General features: G+C 50.5%; 1 protein-coding gene across 2 annotated transcripts in view; it reads left to right on the top strand.

The window, feature by feature from the left end:
* The window catches only part of CACNA1D (calcium channel, voltage-dependent, L type, alpha 1D subunit), a 349684-nt gene that overhangs the window by 270869 nt on the left and 56643 nt on the right, over positions 1-22172 (top strand). For both annotated transcript variants that reach the window (XM_010851679.1, XM_010851678.1), the window contains 11 exons: positions 684-831; positions 3212-3341; positions 6553-6612; positions 9267-9373; positions 11109-11196; positions 11863-11970; positions 12057-12109; positions 13893-14039; positions 15692-15893; positions 17976-18134; positions 19437-19547. In XM_010851679.1, coding sequence (XP_010849981.1) covers positions 684-831; positions 3212-3341; positions 6553-6612; positions 9267-9373; positions 11109-11196; positions 11863-11970; positions 12057-12109; positions 13893-14039; positions 15692-15893; positions 17976-18134; positions 19437-19547 — 1313 coding nt within the window. The remainder of the gene's footprint in view (positions 1-683; positions 832-3211; positions 3342-6552; positions 6613-9266; positions 9374-11108; positions 11197-11862; positions 11971-12056; positions 12110-13892; positions 14040-15691; positions 15894-17975; positions 18135-19436; positions 19548-22172) is intronic.

The following is a 22172-nucleotide window of genomic DNA, read 5'->3' as shown; positions in this document are numbered from 1 at the left end:
CTCAGGTTTTTCTCGGGCGGCTTAGGGAACCCAGACACCAGGTGGTGGGGAGAGAACACAGATGTGGAGCAGGGCGCGTGCAGCCTGCACTGGGTATCTCTCTAGGAGGCAGCCAGTGGCCAAGACTCACTGGACACTTTCACCTTGACTGGGGACTTGACGGGCTGCTGGAGGGAGGTCCTGTGGAGTCAGGGAGCCTGGGAGACTGCGGGTGTGTGACTTGAAACCCTGCACAGTTTATCAGGCTGAAGCTGAGTGTGGAGGTTGCTGGGGAAGCAGCTAGGTGCTGGGGGCTGGCACCTTCACCTGGTGCTGGGGCCTCATTCCCACAAAGGGACGCACTCACCAGATGAGAGCGCTTCTCAGCCCCAACCCACACACTGTCAGTCCATATTTGGAAGGTTTTGATTAATGTAGCCCACCTTGTGTCCATGGAATGTTCCAGGAAGGAGTAGTGGAGTGGGTTGTCATTCCCTCCTCCAGGGGAATCTTCCCAACCCAGGGATCAAACATGGGTCTCCTGCATTGCAGACAGATTCTTTACATCTGAGCCACCTGGGAAGCCCTGTGTAAGCTGATACACATTGTTTAAGCCACATTTTCATGTGAAATTGAAAATGAGCGTTCAAACACAAATGCAATCCTTATTTCATGCCTATAAAAAAAAAGTATCTCCTTTAAAGTAGGTGAAGAGGAAGAGGAGGAGGAAGAGGATGAACCTGAGGTTCCTGCTGGCCCCCGTCCTCGCAGAATCTCTGAGTTGAACATGAAAGAGAAAATCGCCCCCATCCCGGAAGGGAGTGCTTTCTTCATTCTCAGCAAGACCAACCCGTAAATATCCCCTTTCTAGTCACGTGGCTGCCCCATCTCCCCCGGATCCTGCAGAGTGCTTGAGAGTGGCTGGGGGCCAGGGGTAGGGGGGCAGACAGTGCAAGGGAAGATGGTTCACAGCCCCTTTCTGTGCCTGAGTGTTGAGGACCCCCGTTCCCTCGACCCCTGTCCTGTTCCAGCTTTGCCTTTGCCCTCTTCATCTCTTCCTGGCCTTCCTGTGCTTGGACAGGGGTATAGGGGGGTGACCAGGCCTTGGGAGAAATGCTATTCCAGACCCCGCTCCCACACGCCCCCACCCTGGGACAGCAATGGTGCAGTCCTGCAGCTCTGGTATTCTGTGGGTCATCACCTGTGAAGCGTTTTCCATCCAAAGGACCCTTTCTTCGTAAGGAAGTCTTTTGCTAAGATGCTGTGGGAGATGAGGGTATTGACCAGCTTCCTGAACATCTTCACTCAGAGGCCCAGTGTAGCCGATCACTTTTCCCTATTGAGCTTGATGGCAATGTACCAGTATTGCTCAGTGATAGTTTATAAGTGGTAGCTATTCAGTTCAGCTCCATGATAGCCTGCTTAAAATAGCATTTCTCCTGTTAAAATGATCCAGTGCTTGCCAGGAACCTGGTAATTACTCACAAGTACTCTAAGAGGAAGATGTGTATTTACTAGCTGGTTTCTAGGTTTTAAATCATCTGGGACAGAGTGAAATGCCAGGAGGAATAGATGGCTCCTAGAAAGGTTGCTGGAATTGCAGAAGCAGTTCTGGGCTGTCAGAGGAGAAATCTGTAAATTCTCAAGCTCCAGGGAGACACAGGGAGAGGCAAGGTGGGAACACTTCTTACGGAGTTGAAGATTAGATAGTAATCTATTTTTTTTATGGTCCATTTTTAAAAATCTTTTTTGAATTTGTTGCAGTATTGCTTCTGTCTTAAGTTTTGACTTTTTGGCCTTGAGGCATGTGGGATCTTACCTCCCTGACCAGGAATTGAACATGCACCCCCTGCGTCGGGAGGCGTAGTCTTAATCACTGAATCTCTAGGGAAGTCCCTGGATGGTAGTTTTTATAGCTCATCATTGTTGAGAGTTTGCATATCTCTTTTAAAAAGTTATTCAGCCTCCTCACTGACCCCTGCAGCTCACTGTGTCTGCTTATACGGGAGGAATGAACTCCATTTGCCCCCAAAGCTTTGAGCACTTCTTGCCCTCACAGCACTGTCAGGCTTTCCCCAGCTGCTGACAGCTTGCCGGCCCTCCAGGGACCACAGCCAGGCATTCAGCAGCCCCAGGGAGAAAAAATGAAACAAGACATCACCTTCATATAAAGTTGACTTCAGGTTTTTAAAGTGGAAAAAACTTTTCAAAGGAAAACCTGCATGTATTCTATAGACAAAAAAACCAACAGTGAAGTTCTGAAGTCAAATACTGAAGTTAAGGGAAGTCAGACATTAACTACACTAAGTAGTCTGGGATGTTGTCAGGGGCATCAGGAGAGGCTCTGACAGCCTGCGGTGCTGTTGTGAGAGTCAGGGCTGGGGTGCTGGGCACGTGCTACCCTCCTTGTTCCATGGGACCGGAGGAGCCTGCGATAGCTCTGCCCCACCGGGTGCAGGGAGATGCTTGTGAGATTCTTACATGATGATGTGACTTCCACTTGACTTTCTCAGAAGCACTTGTTGTGGGTCAGCTGCCCCCAGAATAGCACTTCTGACAGGATGTCCACACAGCAGGAGAGTACACCCAGTCTCTCTCCCTGAGGTCAGGTCAGGATGCAGCCAGCCTGGCTGCTGGGGTCACCCCTGTTCTGTGTGAGTTTCTACGATGAACTCTGACCTCAGTCTCTGTTTCAAGGCAGGAAAAGGGAACTTCTGGGCTTCATGTTACAGTGGGGAGGTGTCACCATCAGACTTGGATTGGAAATATGCCCTGGTCCCCTACTAGCTGAGTCACCTTTTTGGGGACTTGCGGGTGGCAATACCATGGGGCTTCTGAGAGTTTAGCTCCCTGACTAGGGATCGATTCCTGGCCCTTGGCAGTGAGAACGCAGAGTCCTAACCACTGGACTGCCAGGGAATTCCCATAGCTGGGTCACCTTAAGAAAGTTCTTTCACAAGCTGAAGCCTCAGTTTGTTCACCTTTAGAAGCGTGGTGTTCCTGCTTTTCAGGACGCAGTGAATGGTCTGTGGGGCTTGTCCACACAGAACCCTCAGGGTTTCAGGGAAAGAATGGTCTGGTGGTTCCAGTTTGCTAGGTGGGGCTTGGGTGGCATAGGGACAGCAGTCCTCCACCTGGTCCATCACCATGGAGTGGCCCCAGCGTGCTGAGAGCGCTGGCCGGTGGGCTCGGGCCCTTCCAGGGTTCATCCATGCGGTGGCTCTTCCTGCAGGATCCGCGTGGGCTGCCACAAGCTCATCAACCACCACATCTTCACCAACCTCATCCTCGTCTTCATCATGCTGAGCAGCGCCGCCCTCGCCGCTGAGGACCCCATCCGCAGCCACTCCTTCCGGAACACTGTAAGCCCCCAGCGAGGGTGTCAGGGCGGACCCCCCCGCCCCCAGTCAGCGCTGGGCTCGCAGGCAGAGGCCGGTGTCCAGGCAGGGCCTGCAGGGGCTACGAGGGTCAAAGCTCATGTGGGCCCCTCCTTCCCCTGAAGGCATTTTATGCTGCAGATTTGTCAGTGCCAGAGAGATTTTTTTGTTATGGGCACAAACCTTTATTGAATCATATATTTTACACCTCATTTCAGATACTCTGCAGTAACAGTGTATTCAGGAGCCCTGCTTCTCTGCATCGCTGCCGACATTTTGATTCCTCTTTTCCCCTCCTCAAATTCATGTGCACACCTGTTTTGAGGTTTCCTGCTTGTGGCAGCATCCAGCAGAGAGAAAAGAAAATTGAAACCTGGTGTGTCACATGCCTAGGGGGCTCTTACTTGGGGTTGGCAGGAAGACTTATATGGACTCAAATTCACACAGCTACTGTTACTGATGAGAAATACAAGTCAGGGAGATGGCAGATGGGGACCTGAGGCATTCAGCGGAGAAGAATGAAGCCTAGGTTAGTTTGGGCCAGTAGGTGGCTTTTCAAAGAGAAGAGAGGGTTTAATCTTCTATTATTAATCAGTTTTCAAAGTTCAGGGCTGACTCCCTTGCCTGGCATCTGTGTTGGGCAGAGACTGGTACCTAAGTCAGTTCTTGCCTGGGCAGGTCAGTCTCAGCAGGTCAGCCATAAGCACTGAGAGCAATCCAGAGGCAAGACAGCTTCACAAGACGGTAGCCTGTTGACTGCCAGGCCTTGATGCTGTAGCGCAGTTTCAGCTGATCTCCCAGAAAGCCGCCCGGGGAGGCAGGCCCACCAGTGTGCGAGGCTGTCAGGGGTTGCTGCCTTGCCCTTGTGGTGCCTCTTTCTGTACAAGAGACTTTTGAGATTTGTGGATTTAGACAAGTCACCAGATCAGTGCCCCATGATTTCAGTTGTGACAACCAAGCCCTGTGCTGTCTTTCCATTTCCCGTGCTTTTGGTTTGAAGCCTGGCAAACCCAATCTCTGAGACTGATGAGATAATGGGCATCCTGATATGAAGATGAAAAGATCTTCCCCTCAAAGCATGGTTGGGTGACGTAAAGATGGAGCCCTGAGCCTGTCTCAACCTGTACCCAGGGGTTACAGCTTTTGTTAAGGTTCCTGAGGTCTCTATCTAAATGCTCAGATGGAATAAAGCACAACAGGGTGTCATCAGTTCCATCATAAAGATGAGACACAGAGGGGGAAAGCTGTTTCAGGAAAAAGTACCATTGTGTGACAGACTAGGTCACAAACTGATCCTAGAACACAGATTGACCAAGAGTTTGTTTACCTGCAGGCCTCATATTCTAGTTTTTATTGTAATTACTTCCCCATGGGTTTATTTCCCTGCTGCCTTTTCCAAGAAATGTTATTGTTCTTTTTAAATAGATGTTCACATGAATGTGTGTCTTGCTTTTAAAAATATTGCACTGTTTATATTTGACTGTGGTCAGAACAGTTAGCATGAGCTTTTCCTTAACAAATTCTTAAGGATACAAGACAGTGTCCTTAGTTCTGAGTACCATGTTGGACAGCAGATCTCCAGAGCTTACTCACCTTATGTGGGGAACTTTATGCCCATGTCCACCTGCCCCAGCCCTAACAATCACCCTTCTGCTTTCTGTCTGTGAGTTTGATTACCTTAGATACATCATATAACAGATCTAGCAGCGGGTTTTTTTTTTTTTTTTAACCTTAGCTGAGTTATTAGTGAAAAAGAAAAAGTAGGCAGAGTGAACAGAGAGCAACCTGAGTCCGAGAGCCTTGCCCCTCGGTACCAGGCCGGGTTGTTGGCTTGCCAGAAGCTGTGTGTTTCTTGGCGCCCCACCCGCTTTCAATACACACAGAAACCTGCTGTGACCTTGGAGGGGATAAGGGTGAGGGACAGGGCTCCTTGTGGGCGGCCTCCGTGGTGTCCTGAGAAAGACCTTTAATTGGCTGGACAGAAACACAGTTATACCAGAAGTGTTCCAGCAAAATTTATAAATCCCCAAATGGAAGCAGTTTGGAAAATGAATAATGCTGTCTGAAGAGAGAACTTCGGGGAGGACAGCTGGCCTTTGAAGCAGAGGTTCTCGTCTTAGTCTCATAGCAGTGAGGACTCCCCTGGGGTGGGTCCCACATGCACACAGCAGGGCCCAGGGCTCTCGACCAGCATCTCAAAAGCCTGGCCCCATGCCAGTGATGCAGAGACTGGCCGCCTGGCCTGAGCAGCTGCCTCTGTTCTCAGCATCCGCATCTGGGAAATGAACGGAGTGGGCCTGAGTGGGCTCCACGGGTTACCTTCCAGCGCTGGTCTCTTTTGTTCCCCCAAACTGTACAGCCCAGTTGTCGTGAAGATAAGCAGCCAAGGTGGCTGATTCCACTGGAGGGTCCCAGCTGCCCTGTGTGTGGCTAAGGACTTCCTGTGAGCCTCCTTAGTTGAGGCCTGCTGCCGTCCACCTGCCCTCCCTCCTGCCCCCCCAGATCTGTGGAGAAGCAGGGACCCTAGAAGGGGAGACAGGACTGCAGCGGCTATAATGTCGGTGGTATTTGGGGGAGTGCTGATAAAATGGGCCCAGCAAGGAGAAAACCTGCCTTGAGGGAGAGAGTGCAGCGTTAGACAAAGAGCAGCGGGCGGGTGGAAGAGGATCAGTGAAACTCTTCCTTGCAGATTTATCCAGCCCGGCGCGTCAGTGGAGGAAGGTGTTGGCTCCCTGACTGAATGGGTGGGAATTAGAAGGGGACACAAGACCCCCTTTGATGCCACTTATACCTTTGTTTACATTTTCCCTCCAATCTGAAGCTCAGCAGGAGGGCAGCGTATTTCATTCTACCAAAAGGGCAGTTAAGGATCTAAAATGTGTGTGAGACTAATTAATCTGACACCACAAGTATCTTATCAGCATCGTGTGCCGATGAACAAAGGTTATTAATAAAACACTTAGCTAAGTGAGCCTCTGCCGCCCAGAACACAGGGCTGGGAGGGGAGTCAGCAAGAGTGGTCACAGGAGGTAAGTGTGCCCAGAGCTCTGATGGACCGAGTGGGGCCCTTGGAGCATCTCTGCACTTCCCTCCAGGCTGACAGGCTCCTCCCGGGATGACGGGTCTCTGAGCGCATGTGGGCTGTCGGGAGTTGTCCAGATGCCATTTTCTCATCTCCACGTGTTGTGCCTTGCAGATACTGGGTTACTTTGACTATGCTTTCACAGCCATCTTTACTGTTGAAATCCTGTTGAAGGTAACGGCTTTTTCATGGATCCTTGCATACTCTAACGCAGCAGTAGCAATAACGCTGGCAATTCTTTGTTTACCTTCCAGATGCTAGGTTATGCAGATTATGTCTTCACTGGTACTTTTGCATTTGAGATCGTTTTAAAGGTAACAGGTATCACAGGAGTGTGTTTCAGGGGCCTGCTCCTGTGTGTGACACACGGCCAAGACACGTGACGTGCTTTTGGCTATTTTCAGTTTTTGTCCTCTGTGATCAACCTCCCCCCCTTTTTTTTTTTTAAATCAAAGGATTTTTTTCCTGTAACCATTCAACCTTTTGTTGCTGTTTCTTCAAAAAACCTTTGAATGCATGTGGGAGCTACTTTGGCTTCCTAATAGTGATTGGGAATTACATTTTGCTCCTTTTTTTAGTATCTTCTGAAATTTGTCACCTGACAACCGGCCCAGTGCTGTGTGTGAACTCTCTTCCACCCTTCCTGACCTCTGACCTCGAGGTCAGAGGAAACGCCTTCCTCTTACAGAGGAAACGCCTCTCTCGTTTCTTTGACTGCATTATGTTTTCAGTGCCCGGAAATAGTAACACGCTATTTTCTTGCAACAAGATTTGCAAGATACCATGGGTCTCTCTGTGTTAAGATATATATGTTTTAATGGATGGGCTTACATTTACACAAACAGAAAGAGCACCCTCTGGACAGGGTGCCCAGAATGTACTGCCCATGCATGAGCTGCCAGTCGCCATTGCTGCATGTGGTTTGCGTCCTGGTTTTGAAGGCCACCTTGGGTGAGCCAGCCTCCATTTCTATGGACTTGGAAGTCTGGAGACCCACAGCGGACATCCCAGAACCCCAGACTTGCCCAGGGGTGTGCATCCTTGAAGTCCTGGGACAGTGTGGCCTGCAGCATCTCCTGGTGGGGAGACCCTCAGGGATATGGGGACTTGTAACCACAAGTTTCTTTAAACCATGTTGGGGTTTTTGTGTGTGCATCTCAGGACAAAAAAAAAAAAAAAAGATTTTCATGTAGACTACCATGGAACTTGGGCTCTTTACAAAATCTCTGTAAAATAAAACCTCAGTTAACATTCCAGGCAATAGAGTAGTTACTTTTTGTCCTTCTCTCCCTATATCTTTTTTTTTTTTTTGGCTAATGAAAATATTAGCACAGTACTGACCAACCAACCTCTGTTTAAACCTTTGTTAAAAATCTTCTAGATGTTTGAGTTCATTTTCCTGCCATCAGGTCAGTAAATGTGGTTGAATGTGGTCTGAAGTGAGATGCTGCCTGGATCGGTGAGCAGATTCTACCACTGTCTCCATGGTGACGGGCATTGCAGCTGAAGGCTCAGGGTGTGGGGTGCAGCAGTGCCCACCTGGCCTGTGCTCCATCCCAGGTTTTCTTTCTTGGTGATTCGCCATCTCCTCAGACTGAATTTGGAAATTTCATCCTTAGCCTGTTAGCTTGGTTAATTGAGGTTTTATTTTCCTTTCCACATTTTTAAGTTGTTCAGTGAAGTGGCTTTCAGGGCAAAGAGATACAGGTTTATTTAAAAGAAAAAGAACCCCACAATTACTACTTTTCACTTTCTATGTATTTGCCCCAGTGACTTAAATCTTCCAAATCAATCCTCATTTTGAAGAAATCTTAAGAGAGTGGAAAATAAGCTAAAACAAGAGGGATTCCGAAAGTGGAGAATCTCTGAGAAGCAGCTGACATTGAAAGGCTGGTTCCTGACAGCCTGGGGAAGGTTTGAAAGGCTGTTTGGTTACTGGGTTACATTTGAAGTGGGCTTTTTGTTGTAGTTTGTGGGTCAAAGAGGATTGATTATTGGCAGTAACATGTGGTCTAGTATGATTAACTCCCAGCTCTTCCTCTCCTGTACTTATCTGAAAATTCCCCCATCTTTTTAAAAAATAAGCAGTAACTCCATGTGTTTTTCAGTTTTTCCTCCGGGGCATTTGCTCACTAAGCTCCTTACTTAGGAAGCTCAGTGAGCACCTGCAGTGTGGGCTCCGGGCACTTGGGGCGTGGCTTAGAGAGCAGATGAGGCACTCGTGGCCGCTTCTGAGCCCCACCTGGCATGTGCCAGCGGAGCTGGACTTGCAGGAGCCCTTGGAAAAGGACAGATCACTCGGGACTGTTAAGAGCAGTATGGGGCCTGGGGAAATGAAGTCAGTGTCTTTGTCAACTGTGTGTGTGAGGCCAGGGCTCCGGCACTTCTAGCCCCACTGAGAAGCCTGAGTTGGAGCAACATGGGCTGTGCTGGCATCTCAGAGGGGCTGCAACCAGAGTTTTATGGGGAAGCCAGGTTGTCTGGGCAGCGATTGCATCCTGAGAAACCTGGTCATGTGGACCACCCCTGAGACAGAGCCTTTGGACGTGCCAGTGATATAATCATATTTGAAATTTGTCATCGCCATAATGAAGTCCCAGTTGGTGTGTTCTTTTAAAATGTGTTGGGAATCAACTGCCCTTTTTTCATTTTTGAACAAAGCATTTGGTTATTACTCGGCCCTGTTGCTTTGCGTTTCTGGCTTCCTAACCCACACTTGTTCATAGTCATACTTCGCTCAAGATTTTGTAAAGAGCCCAGGTTTCTTTTCCCCTGGAAAGAAAAACAAAGAGAAAAAAACACTAAATCACTTATGATTCTGCTCACAGATGATGACCTTTGGCGCTTTCCTCCACAAAGGCGCTTTCTGCAGGAACTACTTCAACTTACTGGATATGCTGGTTGTTGGGGTGTCTTTGGTGTCATTTGGGATCCAGTAAGTATTCTGTGTGTGTGTGTGTGTGTGTGTGTACACAGGACTGTTGGGCAGGCAGGTCTATGTGAGGGGCTTCCCTGGTGACTCAGATGGTAAAGAATCTTCCTGCAATACAGGAGACCCAGTTTCAATCCTTAGGTCAGGAAGATCCCCTGGAGAAGGGAATGGCAACCCACTCCAGTATTCTTGCCTAGAGAATTCCATGGATAGAGGATCCTGGAGGGTAACAGTCCGTGGGGTGGCACAGAGTCAGACACAACTGAGTGACTAACGCTTTTATAAACTGAACTGGCGTTCAGTTAACTGGAAAGCTTAATTTGCACCCACACCAGAAAGCATTGTGACAGCGCATTCCTTGTGCTTCTGTTTTTCTGTTTATGCCATTTGCTGGGCTGTGCTCACTATTCTCTGATTTTTTTGTTTTGTTTTCAGAAGAGGGTGAGGGAAGTCTGAACTAGGAGGGAGGGCAGCTGGGCTCTAGCCTGGGTTCTCCATGGGCTCTTCAGGTCCTGGGGGGCCTCCTTTCCTGAGATCTCCATTCCACTTCTGAACAGGAAGGGTAGTACGAGGTGGCCTCTTTAGCCCTTCTAGCTGGAGGATCAAAGGCTTCTTTGCTGTCCAGGATAAATCTGCTGCTGTGACCCTTTTCTTCCAGTCTCTAAAAGTTTTATCTGGGAAGGGCAAAGCTGCAAGTTAGAGCCTCGGGGCCTTTCCATGGCGTTGAGTGATTTCTAGTGGGGAATAGCTGCAGCTTGCCGTATCTGGGGGCATGGGGCAGAGGCTCCAGTGGGAGCGTCTGGGGGGGGCCTTGCTTTCCTGTGGACTTCAAAGCACTTCTGCTTGGGTGCTGACCACCATTTTCTCCATAGAAGAGCCCTGTGTGCACACGGCCTCTGAACTAAAGGTGAATAAGAGGCTCTGTCCCCTCAGAAGATGAGGACCCCTGCCGAAGCTGCCCTGTGCTAACCCTCTCCCTCACCTCCCTTCAGTGCCCAGTGTGGGGAGCCGTGTAGCTGTAGCCTAAACGGACATTCTCACGAGTATCTCTGCAGCTCCCAGGGGCTCCCGGCTGTGCCTGGCTCTCCGCCCCCACCCACTGCCTGCTGAGAGCTCGTGCTGCGGCCACACTCAGCCACCTGCCATTCTCCACCAGCCGCAGCCTCCCTTCTAGGGCCTGAGCAGGTGCTGCCCCCCTCGGCTGGAGCCCCTTCCCTGTTTGTCTAGGTAATTCCATCACCCCCAGGTACTCACCTGGCTATCACCTCCAGGGCGCCTTCCCAGAGCCCCACCGAGGCATGCTCCCCTGGCTGCCTTCCCTCTGTTGCCACTCCTGCACATTGGCTTGCAGTTGCCCATCTCTCCCACCCAGCAGCAGCCTCCTTGAAGGCCAGGGAAGCCCAGCATCAGAGCAGCACAGCAGGGCCTCCAAACTTAGAAAACCAAACCAGCACAACCCGGCCAGGTCACACCTAGAGTAGACATCAGGTGGGAAGAACCAGGCGCACCCAGAGTCGCATCTCTGCTGCATCAGCTGTGTGACTCAGGGCTCCGTGAGTTCTGATCCAGGACTGTGGTGGAGTTTGGATGGGAAGGAGTAGACCTGTCCTCCTGTGGGGAGAGATTGGCTCTGCTCCTTGGGGTCCCACCATCGTCGCACTGCAGTGAAATCATCTCGCAGCATTTTACCAACTGTGATACACTCTGCTTGCTTTCTTTCCTCTGCTCTTTCCCTTAGATCCAGTGCCATCTCTGTTGTGAAGATTCTGAGGGTCCTAAGGGTCCTGAGGCCTCTCAGGGCCATCAACAGAGCGAAAGGACTTAAGGTTCGGATTCCTCCCCAGGCTGGACTAGCTTTGGTCAGGGTTAGCTGTCATCATCGACTTTCCTGGGCCGGAGCTTGGCTGAGGCCTGATGGATTTTTCAAGTGGGTTTTGGCTTAGAAAGAACATTTCTAGTCAATGAGGCTACCCCTCCCAAGTGCTGGTAGCATTTTAAAAATTGCTATTTTAAAATTTTTGTTAATTTAAAATATTTTTCTTTATCTGACTACTGTCATACTTTATTACTTTTTTCATTATAAATAGTATTCCTTTGGGTATAGTTCAGTCTTTAGCTCTGTTCTTAGGGAGTTTGTACAAAAGGCCAGAGGGTTAACATTTTCCCAAGTCATCTTATGGGGTACATAAGAAGGGCTTGTGTGCCAGCTACTGCTGTGCCCCATGGCTCTTCTTCTACCCTAAGCTCACTGCTTTCAAGGAAACCAAGGAGCAGCTGCTTACAGGGCGTCCCTCCCAAGTGGCCACGATGCACTGAGGGGAGCTCGCCATAGATCACTACCTGCAAGGCAAGGCATAGAGGACTGTCAAGTAGGAAACGCATAGAAAAATGCACGTAATCATAGAAAATCTTGGCTGATATTAGTTCACCCTGCGGCTAAAATAGCACAGGCAAGTAACAGCCCCCTGTCCGCTCCCCGCCCCTTTCCCCAGCATGTGGTCCAGTGTGTCTTCGTGGCCATCCGGACGATTGGCAACATCATGATCGTCACCACGCTCCTCCAGTTCATGTTCGCCTGCATCGGGGTCCAGCTCTTCAAGGTACAGGGCAGGGCCCTTGAGCACGGAGCCGAGCCCGTCTCTTCAGGGGGAACCAGAGTTTGACTGCCTGTCTGTTTTGTGTCCAGGGAAAGTTCTATCGCTGCACAGACGAAGCCAAAAGTAACCCCGAAGAGTGCAGGTGAGTGTCCTGACCGTTGTTGCTCTGTAGCCGCTTAGTCGCGTCAGACTTTTCATGATCCCAAAGACTGTAGCCCACCAGGCTCCTCTGTCCAGGGGGTTCTCCAGGCAAGAATACTGGAGTCGGTTGTCATTTCCTTCCCAGACCAGGGGTCAAACTCATGTCTTTTACATTGGCAGACAGATTCTTTACCATTGAGCCGCCCAGGAAGCCTGTCCTGAACGTGGGAGTGGGGAATTCGGAAGAACAGATAGAGAGCTTCAAGGATCTGTTCATATTTAGTGTCTCTGAAGGTTTTGTTGTAGAGGACAAGAGTCCTGAGAGCTCAGCTCATAGCTGGAAGGATGGAGGAGTTGGTTTTGAGGTGAAATTCACAGAACATAAAATTGACCTCTTCACACTGCACAGTTCAGTGGCATTTCATACAGCCCTATTGTGCTACGAGCGACACCTCAGGCCGGTTCCGGAGCTTTTCATCACCCCTAAAGAATGGACACATGAGGAGCTCCCCATCTTCCCCAGTGCTAAGACTCCACACTCCCGATGCAGGAGGCTCGGGTTTGTGTTCGTTCCCTGATCAGCGAACTAGATGCCGCAACTAAGAACTGGTGCAGCCAAATAAATTTTTTGTTTTGTTTTGTTTTAAAAAGAAAAGAAGCAAAGATTCCTTATATTTTAAAAAAGAGAGCGAATGGACTGATGACTTTTGATGTTTGGTGTAGAATCAGTAAACTGAAGGATGGGCACTAAAACTTACAATAACAATTAGCTCTCCCTACAGCCACGTATCCAAGTTTTTCCTCAAACCAGAACTCAGAGCTCAACCTGCTGGGAGTCCAGGATTGGCCGCCTCTGCTGACTTAAGTCCCAGGCTGCTTCTCCCCACGTGCTCCCCTCACCTGCCTTTTGGTCTCGTTTTCATTCACAGTAATGGTGACAGGAGAGAGTAGGTGGTGAATACTCATTCCTCTTGCTCCAGCTCATCTACCTGACTCTGAAGGCAGACACGGAACCACAGCCTGAAGTGCTGAGACCTTAGCGTAGATGTTCTTGTGTCCCCGTCCTGAGATGTCGCCAGCCACGGCTGGGCCGCTTGCACTGGGGGCTCACTGGGCACTTCTTTTCAGCGGTCAGGGCTCTCAGAGAGTTATCTGACTGCCGTGTGACTGTGGCTGTGGGCTTTGGGGGCCCCGTTCACACTGTGGGTTGGGGGGGTCCCCATGGAGGTGACAGCATGGAAGCCTTCCCATCCCTCACTATGTCAGCCTCCTCTTCTGTGGAACAAAGGGGCTGGAACCCTTCCAGAAGTGAAATTGTATGAGAAATACTGTGTGCCAGCAATTACAGAATTCTTTTGGAAAGAAAGCTGGGAATATTGCTACTATCAGAAAAGGAATTCGATTAAAACTAAGACAGAGATAAGAGGAGGCCTGGGCTGGTTTCCCAGAGCTGTGGAATTCTGCACGGCCAAAGCTCTTGGTTCTTCATTGCACACTTGGAGCCCATTGTAGGAGAGATGGTTCTTGTTCAGTAGTTCTCCTTTGTGATCAGGCGTGTGCTAGGTGTCTGCTTGGTAGCTCTGGAGAATACTCGTTTAACTGGTTATTTGAACCGAAGAGTAGACTAAACACAGGCCAGGATATGGAGAAGGGCAGCCTGTGCTGTGCTCAGAGCTGTGGCCTGGCTGTGGACCGAGCGGGATGGTGCCCGGGGTTGCAGAGGGATTGGCGTGTCATCCCATTCCATGTCCAACTTGGGTGACCCCACCTCTTTTCCTGTCTAGGGGGCTCTTCATCCTCTACAAGGATGGGGATGTTGATAGTCCTGTGGTCCGTGAGAGGATCTGGCAAAACAGTGATTTCAACTTTGACAACGTCCTCTCGGCTATGATGGCTCTGTTCACAGTCTCCACGTTCGAGGGCTGGCCCGCGTGAGTACCAGGACCATGTGTCTCCTAGGGATGCCCCTGCTGCTTCGAAAGCACCCTGGGCTGAGCCGTCTCTCCTGGAGCGAGTCCTGTTGCTTTTCTCCAGCTTTGCAGGCCTCTTCTCTGACTTTGTAACTTTGGGCCACTTAGCAGTCACTTCCTGATGCACAGGGCCCCGCTGTCTGATTCGGTGAATGATTCACCTCTATGGGCAGCTGCCAGGACTCTCAGATTTGAGAAGCTGGGATGGGGTGAGGGGGGCATCCCTGGATGGGAATGGGGAATCCCCAGAGGCCTTTTTCAGGCCAGCCCCTGTGTCGCCCCATCGGTGAAGCCATTACGCTGTCCTAGAGAGGCCCTTGATTGTGTCCCAGGCTGTCCGTTCACTCCGAGTCCTAATACGTACCGGCGTGTCATGTCTTTCACTGATGCACTCACTCGGTTGTTCATGAAATGTGCTCTTGATGTTAGCTCTCCGCAGCACACTGTATTAAGCCCCGTGGAAGGAACGGAGCTGTCTAGACATGGTTCCCCCTTTCAAAGCCCACATGTAGTCAGTGTCCTCAGCCAAGCCAGGCAGGAGAGACCTGGTGCGTCAGTGACATGTAGCACGGGGCCCTGAGGAGTGACTTGGGTTTTGACGGGTGGAGTAAGAAAAGGGGAGGGAAGTAGAATACAAAAGGAGAGTCTCTTACACGTTTCTTGTTCTCTGCTCTCTGTTGGCACCCCAGCTCCTGCCACCAGAATATACATACATTGGTGGTGTTCTGCATGTCAAGTTGTCATGCCCAGAGGAGCTGTGCAGGGTGGACGGGCTGGCAGGACTCTGGATGTGTGGAGTACCTGCAGAATAAAAGGACACTTGGATGGGGCTTGGCCCTGGGGGAGGGGAGCATGGGGTGAGAGCTTGCACTCTCAGAGGCACTGGCTGTGGCCTCAGATTTTAAACATGTCACTTTAGCAAATCTGATGGCAGGAAAATGAATGAGCTTGGGGCTCAAGGCAGATGGGCTCCACTCTGAGTCTGCCCCCCAGGACCTTGACCTTGACCTTGGACACTGAGACCCCTCCCTGAGCTTCTGTGAGACAGGACTGCAGTGTGTCCACCTTTCCAGTTGGATGCACAAGCATCCAGCACAGGGCGGCGTGCGGTTAGTCCTCGGAGAGGCTGCGTCTGCATGGGAATGGGCGTGAATCGAACTGGAGGCTGCTGTAGTAATCTCCCCTCCTTCTGCTCAGAGTTCTGCTTGGCACGTATTTCACGGTAGTGCCTGTTTCAGTTTGGGGAACCTCTTGTAGTTCTTTGGAATTGCCCTGGCTGCTTACTTGTGCTCTCGTGTTTATAGCTTTCCGTTCCACCAAAGACTTGCGTGTGATGTTCTTCCTCTCTTCTGTCTGCGACTAGGAAGGAGCATTATTCAATACTTGTAAATCTTTCTTGGTTGTCAGAGCAATCAGTTCACAAATACATCCCAGGTGCTCCCTCCTCCCCCAGGTGCTGGGCTGCCTGGCCTGATGCTCAGGAGGCTTCCTGGGGGACCACCGTGTATCCCGGGCACTTGGGGTGGGCTCCTAGTGAGGGCTCCCACTGTCAGTGCCCCCAGAGGCACTCAGAAGGCAGTGGGGCTGGTGCTGACTGGTTCTCTGCTCTCCAGGTTGCTGTACAAAGCCATCGATTCGAACGGAGAGAATGTGGGCCCCATCTACAACTACCGTGTGGAGATCTCCATCTTCTTCATCATCTACATCATCATTGTCGCATTCTTCATGATGAACATCTTCGTGGGCTTCGTCATCGTCACATTTCAGGAGCAGGGAGAGAAAGAGTATAAGAACTGTGAGCTGGACAAAAATCAGGTTAAAGTCACACACTGTTTGGGCTTCCGTCCCTTGAGTTAAAGAGGACTGATCTCTCTTTTGATGGCTTTCCCCACATGCAGAGCAGGGTGCCCACCTGCTCTCTGCCCCTGGGGCTCAGGCCCTGCTCAGAGCATACTCTCAGCCAATCTGAGTCATCAGTATTGAGAGTTAGTTACCCAGAGACAGATGAGGTGGTAATTTTTAAATTTACCCCCACATGTGGGTGAGAAGCCAGAATACTTTGGCCGCCTTGTGTGGTCATGACCTACCTGTAACAGCTCAGCGTCATGCAGAGTGGTGTGGCTTGGGGACAGAGAACACCCCCTGATACTCGCACAGTCCCTGGCGGGGCATAGCCTTGACTTTTGTCAACCTTGGGTCTGTTGACCCTGGAGGCTGGATAATTCTCTCTGTTGTGCTTCCTGTGCATGGTTTAGAAGCATCACTGGCCTCTACCCACTAGATTCCAGCAGCACCTTCTGCACCGCCCCCCATTCTGCACTGTTTTTGGCAAGAACCAAAAACATCTTCAGACATTGTCAAATGTCCCCTGGTTGAGAACCACTGACTTAGAAGGAAGTACCCTCTCACAGCACAGGGAAAGTTACTAACTTTAACCTTGAGACCAAGATTGCACTGGAACCACTCTCTCTTGACCCTGCACCTCATTTTAACCAAGCTGACAGACATGGGGGCCTTTGGCTGTGCTTGCTTGATGATGTGAGAGGGCTGGGAGACTGGGTCTGGTCGTATTCTCCCTGAACCTGCTCTGTGACTGTGGGTGCTTCCCCCCTCCTGTCTGGGTTAGCTCCCTTATCTCTTTTAAATTGAGGACATTAACGAGTTAGCTTTCAGCCCTGAAAAGTAGTCTGTGAGACGGAGATTGTGTTTTGGGAGTTTCCCCCAGGCCCTCTATCAGTAGCCATCTCTGGTGATTACATAGTGAGCAAGGGTCATATGCCAGCCCGGGCTTCCTGGGGGGAAGTGGCCATGCGTGGTGAGACCGTCTGTCTCGGGCTATAGCATCCCCGCCAGGGGAAACACGAGGACTGCCGGGTTTTCAGGGAGATGTCACTCTCGTCGGGTGCGCCTGCAGATTGTATCAGCCACAGTCTGAGGGAGGCCTGGCTCAGCTCTTCACCCTCCTGACCACCGCCAAGGAAGAAGAGCGTCAGGGCAGGACCCAAGCAGCAGCCGAGCTCAAACTAGGTCACCACAAGGTCCCAAAGAGGCTCCGATCAGGGGTCCCAAGAGGCAGTATGTGAGGTCACAGCAGAGCCAGGCCTTGGATGGAGAGGAGCCTGTCCAAAGTCAGAATCCAGAGACAGAGCCGAGAATAGGGGTCAGTGAGGGCCAAGGAGCCAGGAGGGTCTGATGCTGAGCTGAAGGCTTTCGAGGCTGGAGGCTCCTCTATGCTGGCTGCACGTGGCGCACTGGTCTCGGCCCCCATGTGAGTGCCTGGGGCAGTGCCCTGGCTGTCATCACAGACCATGTCCTGGGGTTCTGAGATGAACTCAACGAGCTCCTGAGCCTCATAAGTTCTCAGCAGACACTCAGCTCACTCACCACTAGATGCTCAGGGTTAACACCCTCGCTTCTCCTTCTGGGTGATGTCTTATGTGGGTCCCTCCTGGAGCAGCCAGGAACCTCCAGTCTCAGGGAATCAGCCCAGCCCCTCTGATTCTTGAGGATTTCCTTGCCTCTCATCACTTGGCTTCTTTTCCTGGGCAGGAGAATTCCACCATTCCAGCATTGAGGAATGGCAGGCAGAGATGGGGATCAAGGCCTTGCATCTCTGCTTAATGCACTACAGGACCTCAGTCTTTTAATAAGCAAAATGAAAGCACGTTGGCTGTTCCACGTACCCTCCAAGGCTGCTGTGGGGGGTGGATGAGGTGATGGATCTGGGGGTCCATTGTCAGTGATGCTGAGTGGTACCCTTGGGGGTTGCTGTGGCGGTTTCCCGTCATCCATGGTCCTTCCCAGTAGGTGTGCACCGGCTTTTCAGGGCAGACGAGAACTGTGTCCTTCTTCCATAGACGTGCTCAGGACCCCCGTTGCTCTTTTCTGCCATTGCAGCGTCAGTGTGTTGAATACGCCTTGAAGGCACGTCCGCTGCGGAGATACATCCCCAAAAACCCCTACCAGTACAAGTTCTGGTACGTGGTGAACTCCTCGCCTTTCGAATACATGATGTTTGTCCTCATCATGCTCAACACACTCTGCTTGGCCATGCAGGTAAAAATGGAGACAGCCACGCGGATCACATGTGGGCCTTCGGCGCAGCCCCACGCCCCAGATCCTGAGGGTGGAATGCCGCCCCCTCACAGGAGGAAGGCTTTGCTTTTCGGATGAGTCTGGGCTGCAGTTTGGCCAGACTCCCATTCTGGCTAGCAGTTGCCAGGGCAGGAGTTCACAGGCACTCTTTTGCATAAGAGACTGACTGTATATACATTGTGACCATCAGTGACATTTCTGTGGAGCCTTAGCATGGCCTTCCAGTCTGTAAACCTTTCCTGTGGGCTCCTGTGGCCAGGGAGTGGGTGAGGACTCAAGCTCTGTCAGTGTGGAGCTGAAAAGACAGGGGATTCAATCCTGACTTGACTCCTCAGCCCCTGGGTGATCCAGGGCAAGTTATTTTCATCCGCCAGGCCTGGCTTTCTTTGTTGGTAAAGTGGAAGACAGAGTTGATGCTGGACAACTTGTGTCAGGCACTTTCCCCTGGGACCATCTGAGTGACATTCTTATCCTCAAGTCACTCTCAGCATGACGGTGGGAAACTTTCTGGTTCGTGGAGTATGGAGTCTGACCTGTGTGACCTCCTCTCCTTGTTCATGCTGGGAGCAGGAGCTGCAGCTCCCATCAGTTGGCCATGTTGAATTTCAGAGCGGGACTGACTGTTTCCAGCACTCACACTGCCTGATGGCTGTTGTGCCAGGACGAGAGTGGCCGAGGTCTAGTTTCAGTTTCCCACTGACTGTAAGGATTTGAGCAAACCGGTGTTGTCTGGAAAATGGCTCTAAAGACAGCCAAGGATACATTTTCTGGCCCTTTCCTTAAATTGAAGAATTCTTTATGAATGAAAAGGATCCTCTGCTGATGTAGGGAAAAGCATACAGTCAAGATAATACTGACTTTGATTGAACATAGGCCTAAATGGCATAAAATGTAGACCTAACTGAGTCATACGTTTGTCCATAGACCTGTGGGTGTCTTCTGCATTGTACCTGGGTGAAGGGCCTGAATATAAACCCTGGCGGGAGAAAGGGTGGATTCCCTTTATCCTGAGCAGAGGAAATGGATTTCTTTTCCCTTCATTGTTCAGTCACCCTCATCTTGTCGAGGCTCCTGCACTTTGTGGGGGGTCAGCCATGTGCCCGTGCAGGGTCAGTAGGATCACTGGGAGAGGGTGCTGGATGGGGAGGTCACCTCCATGTCCAAGTGTGGGATGGATGCTTGCTTGGGGCTGGAGGGCTGGGGAGCCTCCTTTTGCAAATCTGGAGCAGACCCTGAGAACTGTGCCTCTGCCTCCATCCACAGCACTACGAGCAGTCCAAGATGTTTAATGACGCCATGGACATCCTGAACATGGTCTTCACTGGGGTGTTCACTGTCGAGATGGTTTTGAAAGTCATTGCATTTAAGCCTAAGGTAAGTTGCTGAAGTCATTTGTCAAGGGCTGTTGCTGAATCATCTCCGAGAAGTGCGCATTTCCTGTTAGTCTTGTGTTTCTGGATTATGCTGAATGGTTCTGGCTGATAACTAGGTTATCACCTGATAAGGGCATCTATGTACACAGGGGAAAATAAATTTGTAAAACCTAAACCTCATAAAAACAATTCTGAGAAAAAGAGCAAATTAGGAATTTGCACAGTGAAGATTGTTTTGAAACCAGATTTTCTGTTTCTAGAAGAGCATGTGTCACACTGTCTCAGAAACTCACCTCCTTACTTGAGCATTGGAGACATTGCTTTCACAGAACCCATCAGATATAATTCTGCCCTGATGTTACTTTTAGATTTCCAGCATAAAAACTTCAGTTTTCTTTGTTCTTGGTCTACAGCATCTTTTTCACCTTTGATGGAAAATTCGACCAGCTGCAGACCTCTCAGAGCCATACCATCTTTCGTGTGTTTAATTTAGAAAAATTTCTCTTCACTTTAAGACAAAACAGGACATTTATTTTAAACTGTGTTGGACTGCTCTGCATATTACGTCCCCTGGGGGAGGCCGTGCGTCCAGCCCACAGTTGTCAATGCATAGTGTGAGAGACGGACAGTACGGTGTGGGGAAGATGCGCGAGTCTGGAAGCAGACTGGATTCAAACCCCCAAGCGAGTGACTGCTCTGCTCTGCGACTCCCATTTCCTCATCCATGAAATGAGGACACTAGTAGTCCTGTTTCATAGCATGGTTTAGAGGAGTAAGAATCACTCTGTGTGCCGTGCTTACTGGAATGCCTGGCCTGGCACACAGCCCCATGCTGTACACATGCCAGGACTGTCACTGTGACCACTGGCGTCCTCCTCAGCAAGCAGTGATGTTCCTTTGTCCTGAAACTAGACGGAGGAGTAGGTCCAGGCTCAACTGTGGGACATCTGACCCTCAGTTTCTTTACTAGCAAACCCTCCACCCATCCAAGTTAGAGAATGAGTTTAGCGACCCCCAGTATTTGTTCATTGGTGTGGAAAGTATCTGACAATACTGATCTAAGTAAGACCTGGATTACGAAATGATGGTTTCACATACTCCATACTTTAGTGGGATTCTAATTCAGAACTGTTCCTTTCTTTAATTCGAATTAATTTCTATGCCATCTTTATCAGATCTTTGTGGACCAAAAAGAAAGGGCACTTGTAAGTGACTGATCGGGGTGATTGCAGTGGGGTCAGATTTGGCACTTCTGCATGGCCAGATGCTGTTTCCTGTGACTTGTCCATATCTCCATACATACACATTTCCTCCCCTCCCAAACTCTTCTGGATTTCCTTTGCGATTTTGGTTTGTATCCCTGTGCCCTTTCCATCTCTGAATAGTATTTGTCTGGACTGATGGAAAGGTTGCAGAATAAGAACTTTGAAAGTACTTGATCCAGGCAACACGGAACGTATCTATGGAACATTTCCCAGATCCCTGAGCCCTGTCTTCCCCCCACCCGGTGATGAAGCTCCCAGAAGGCACATTGCCCATGGCACACGTGTGAGTCTGTGTGTGTCTGCGTGTGTGCGCTGTCGGTGGCTGTGTCCAGTGGCCGCTGATAACAAAGCTGGGAGGGGAGTTCAGTGGCCAAGGGGAAGTCAGTAGCTAATTTATAATCAGTACTGATAGATCAGAGTTTTAAAATGAGTGATTTCCGTTAGAAACTGCGCTGCTTTGTAGTTTTCCTCCACAAGGTATTTTTACAGCAGAAGACAACTTCAGATTAGAAGTGAGAGAAATCTTTATGGCAGCAGCAGCATCTCTCGGAGAAGGCACTGGCATCCCACTCCAGTACTCTTGCCTGGAAAATCCCATGGATGGAAGAGCCTGGTAGGCTGCAGTCCATGAGGTCGCTAGGAGTCAGACACAACTGAGTAACTTCACTTTCACTTTTCACATTCATGCATTGGAAAAGGAAATGGCAACCCACTCCAGTGTTCCTGCCTGGAGAATCCCAGGGATGGAGGAGCCTCATGGGCTGCCATCTATGGGGTCGCACAGAGTTGGACACGACTGAAGCGACTTAGCAGCAGCAGCAGCAGCATATCTACACTAGAGGGGCACTGTCGCTGTACGTGTGAAGCAGACAGATTTTATGTTGTCACTGTGTGTCTGGAGGAGCCAGAGAGAGTCATTTCACCAAGAAGCAAAGCTCTTCTTAAAACACTTCCTGACTCTCCTGTCTCCTCTTTTGTGTTAGCAAAGCAAGGTCAGGCCTTCCGCAGAGAAGTCCATGAGGCCCTGCTCCCCGTCAGAGGCAGTGGGACTGAGGAAGCACGTGGCAGAGGCAGCCGAGGGGAGAATCTCTGTGAGGGAGACGGCCAGGAAGACAGAGGGCTGGGAACCTGGCCCAGCAGCTTCAGTCCAGAAAGTCTTTGTCTCTCCGGCAATGCTCAAATCACAGGGTCCTCTGGGGTCGTGTTCTCCACGGTGAGGGACACACCTTCTGGGAGAACTTTTTGGCATCTGGCAAGAGAGATGGGATTGCAGCTATTTTGTCGTAGAAATACGAAGAGTGAAGTTAGCTCAGGTGGGCCTCAGTGTAGCGGCGTGGTGGCTGGATGGGGGCTCTCGGCGG

This window comes from Bison bison, unplaced genomic scaffold (genome assembly GCF_000754665.1).
Source record: "Bison bison bison isolate TAMUID 2011002044 unplaced genomic scaffold, Bison_UMD1.0 scf7180017864304, whole genome shotgun sequence".
NCBI classification, from domain to species: domain Eukaryota; kingdom Metazoa; phylum Chordata; class Mammalia; order Artiodactyla; family Bovidae; genus Bison; species Bison bison.
Note: the sequence above shows the minus strand (reverse complement) of the source record. Positions and strands in the feature narration are given on the sequence as shown.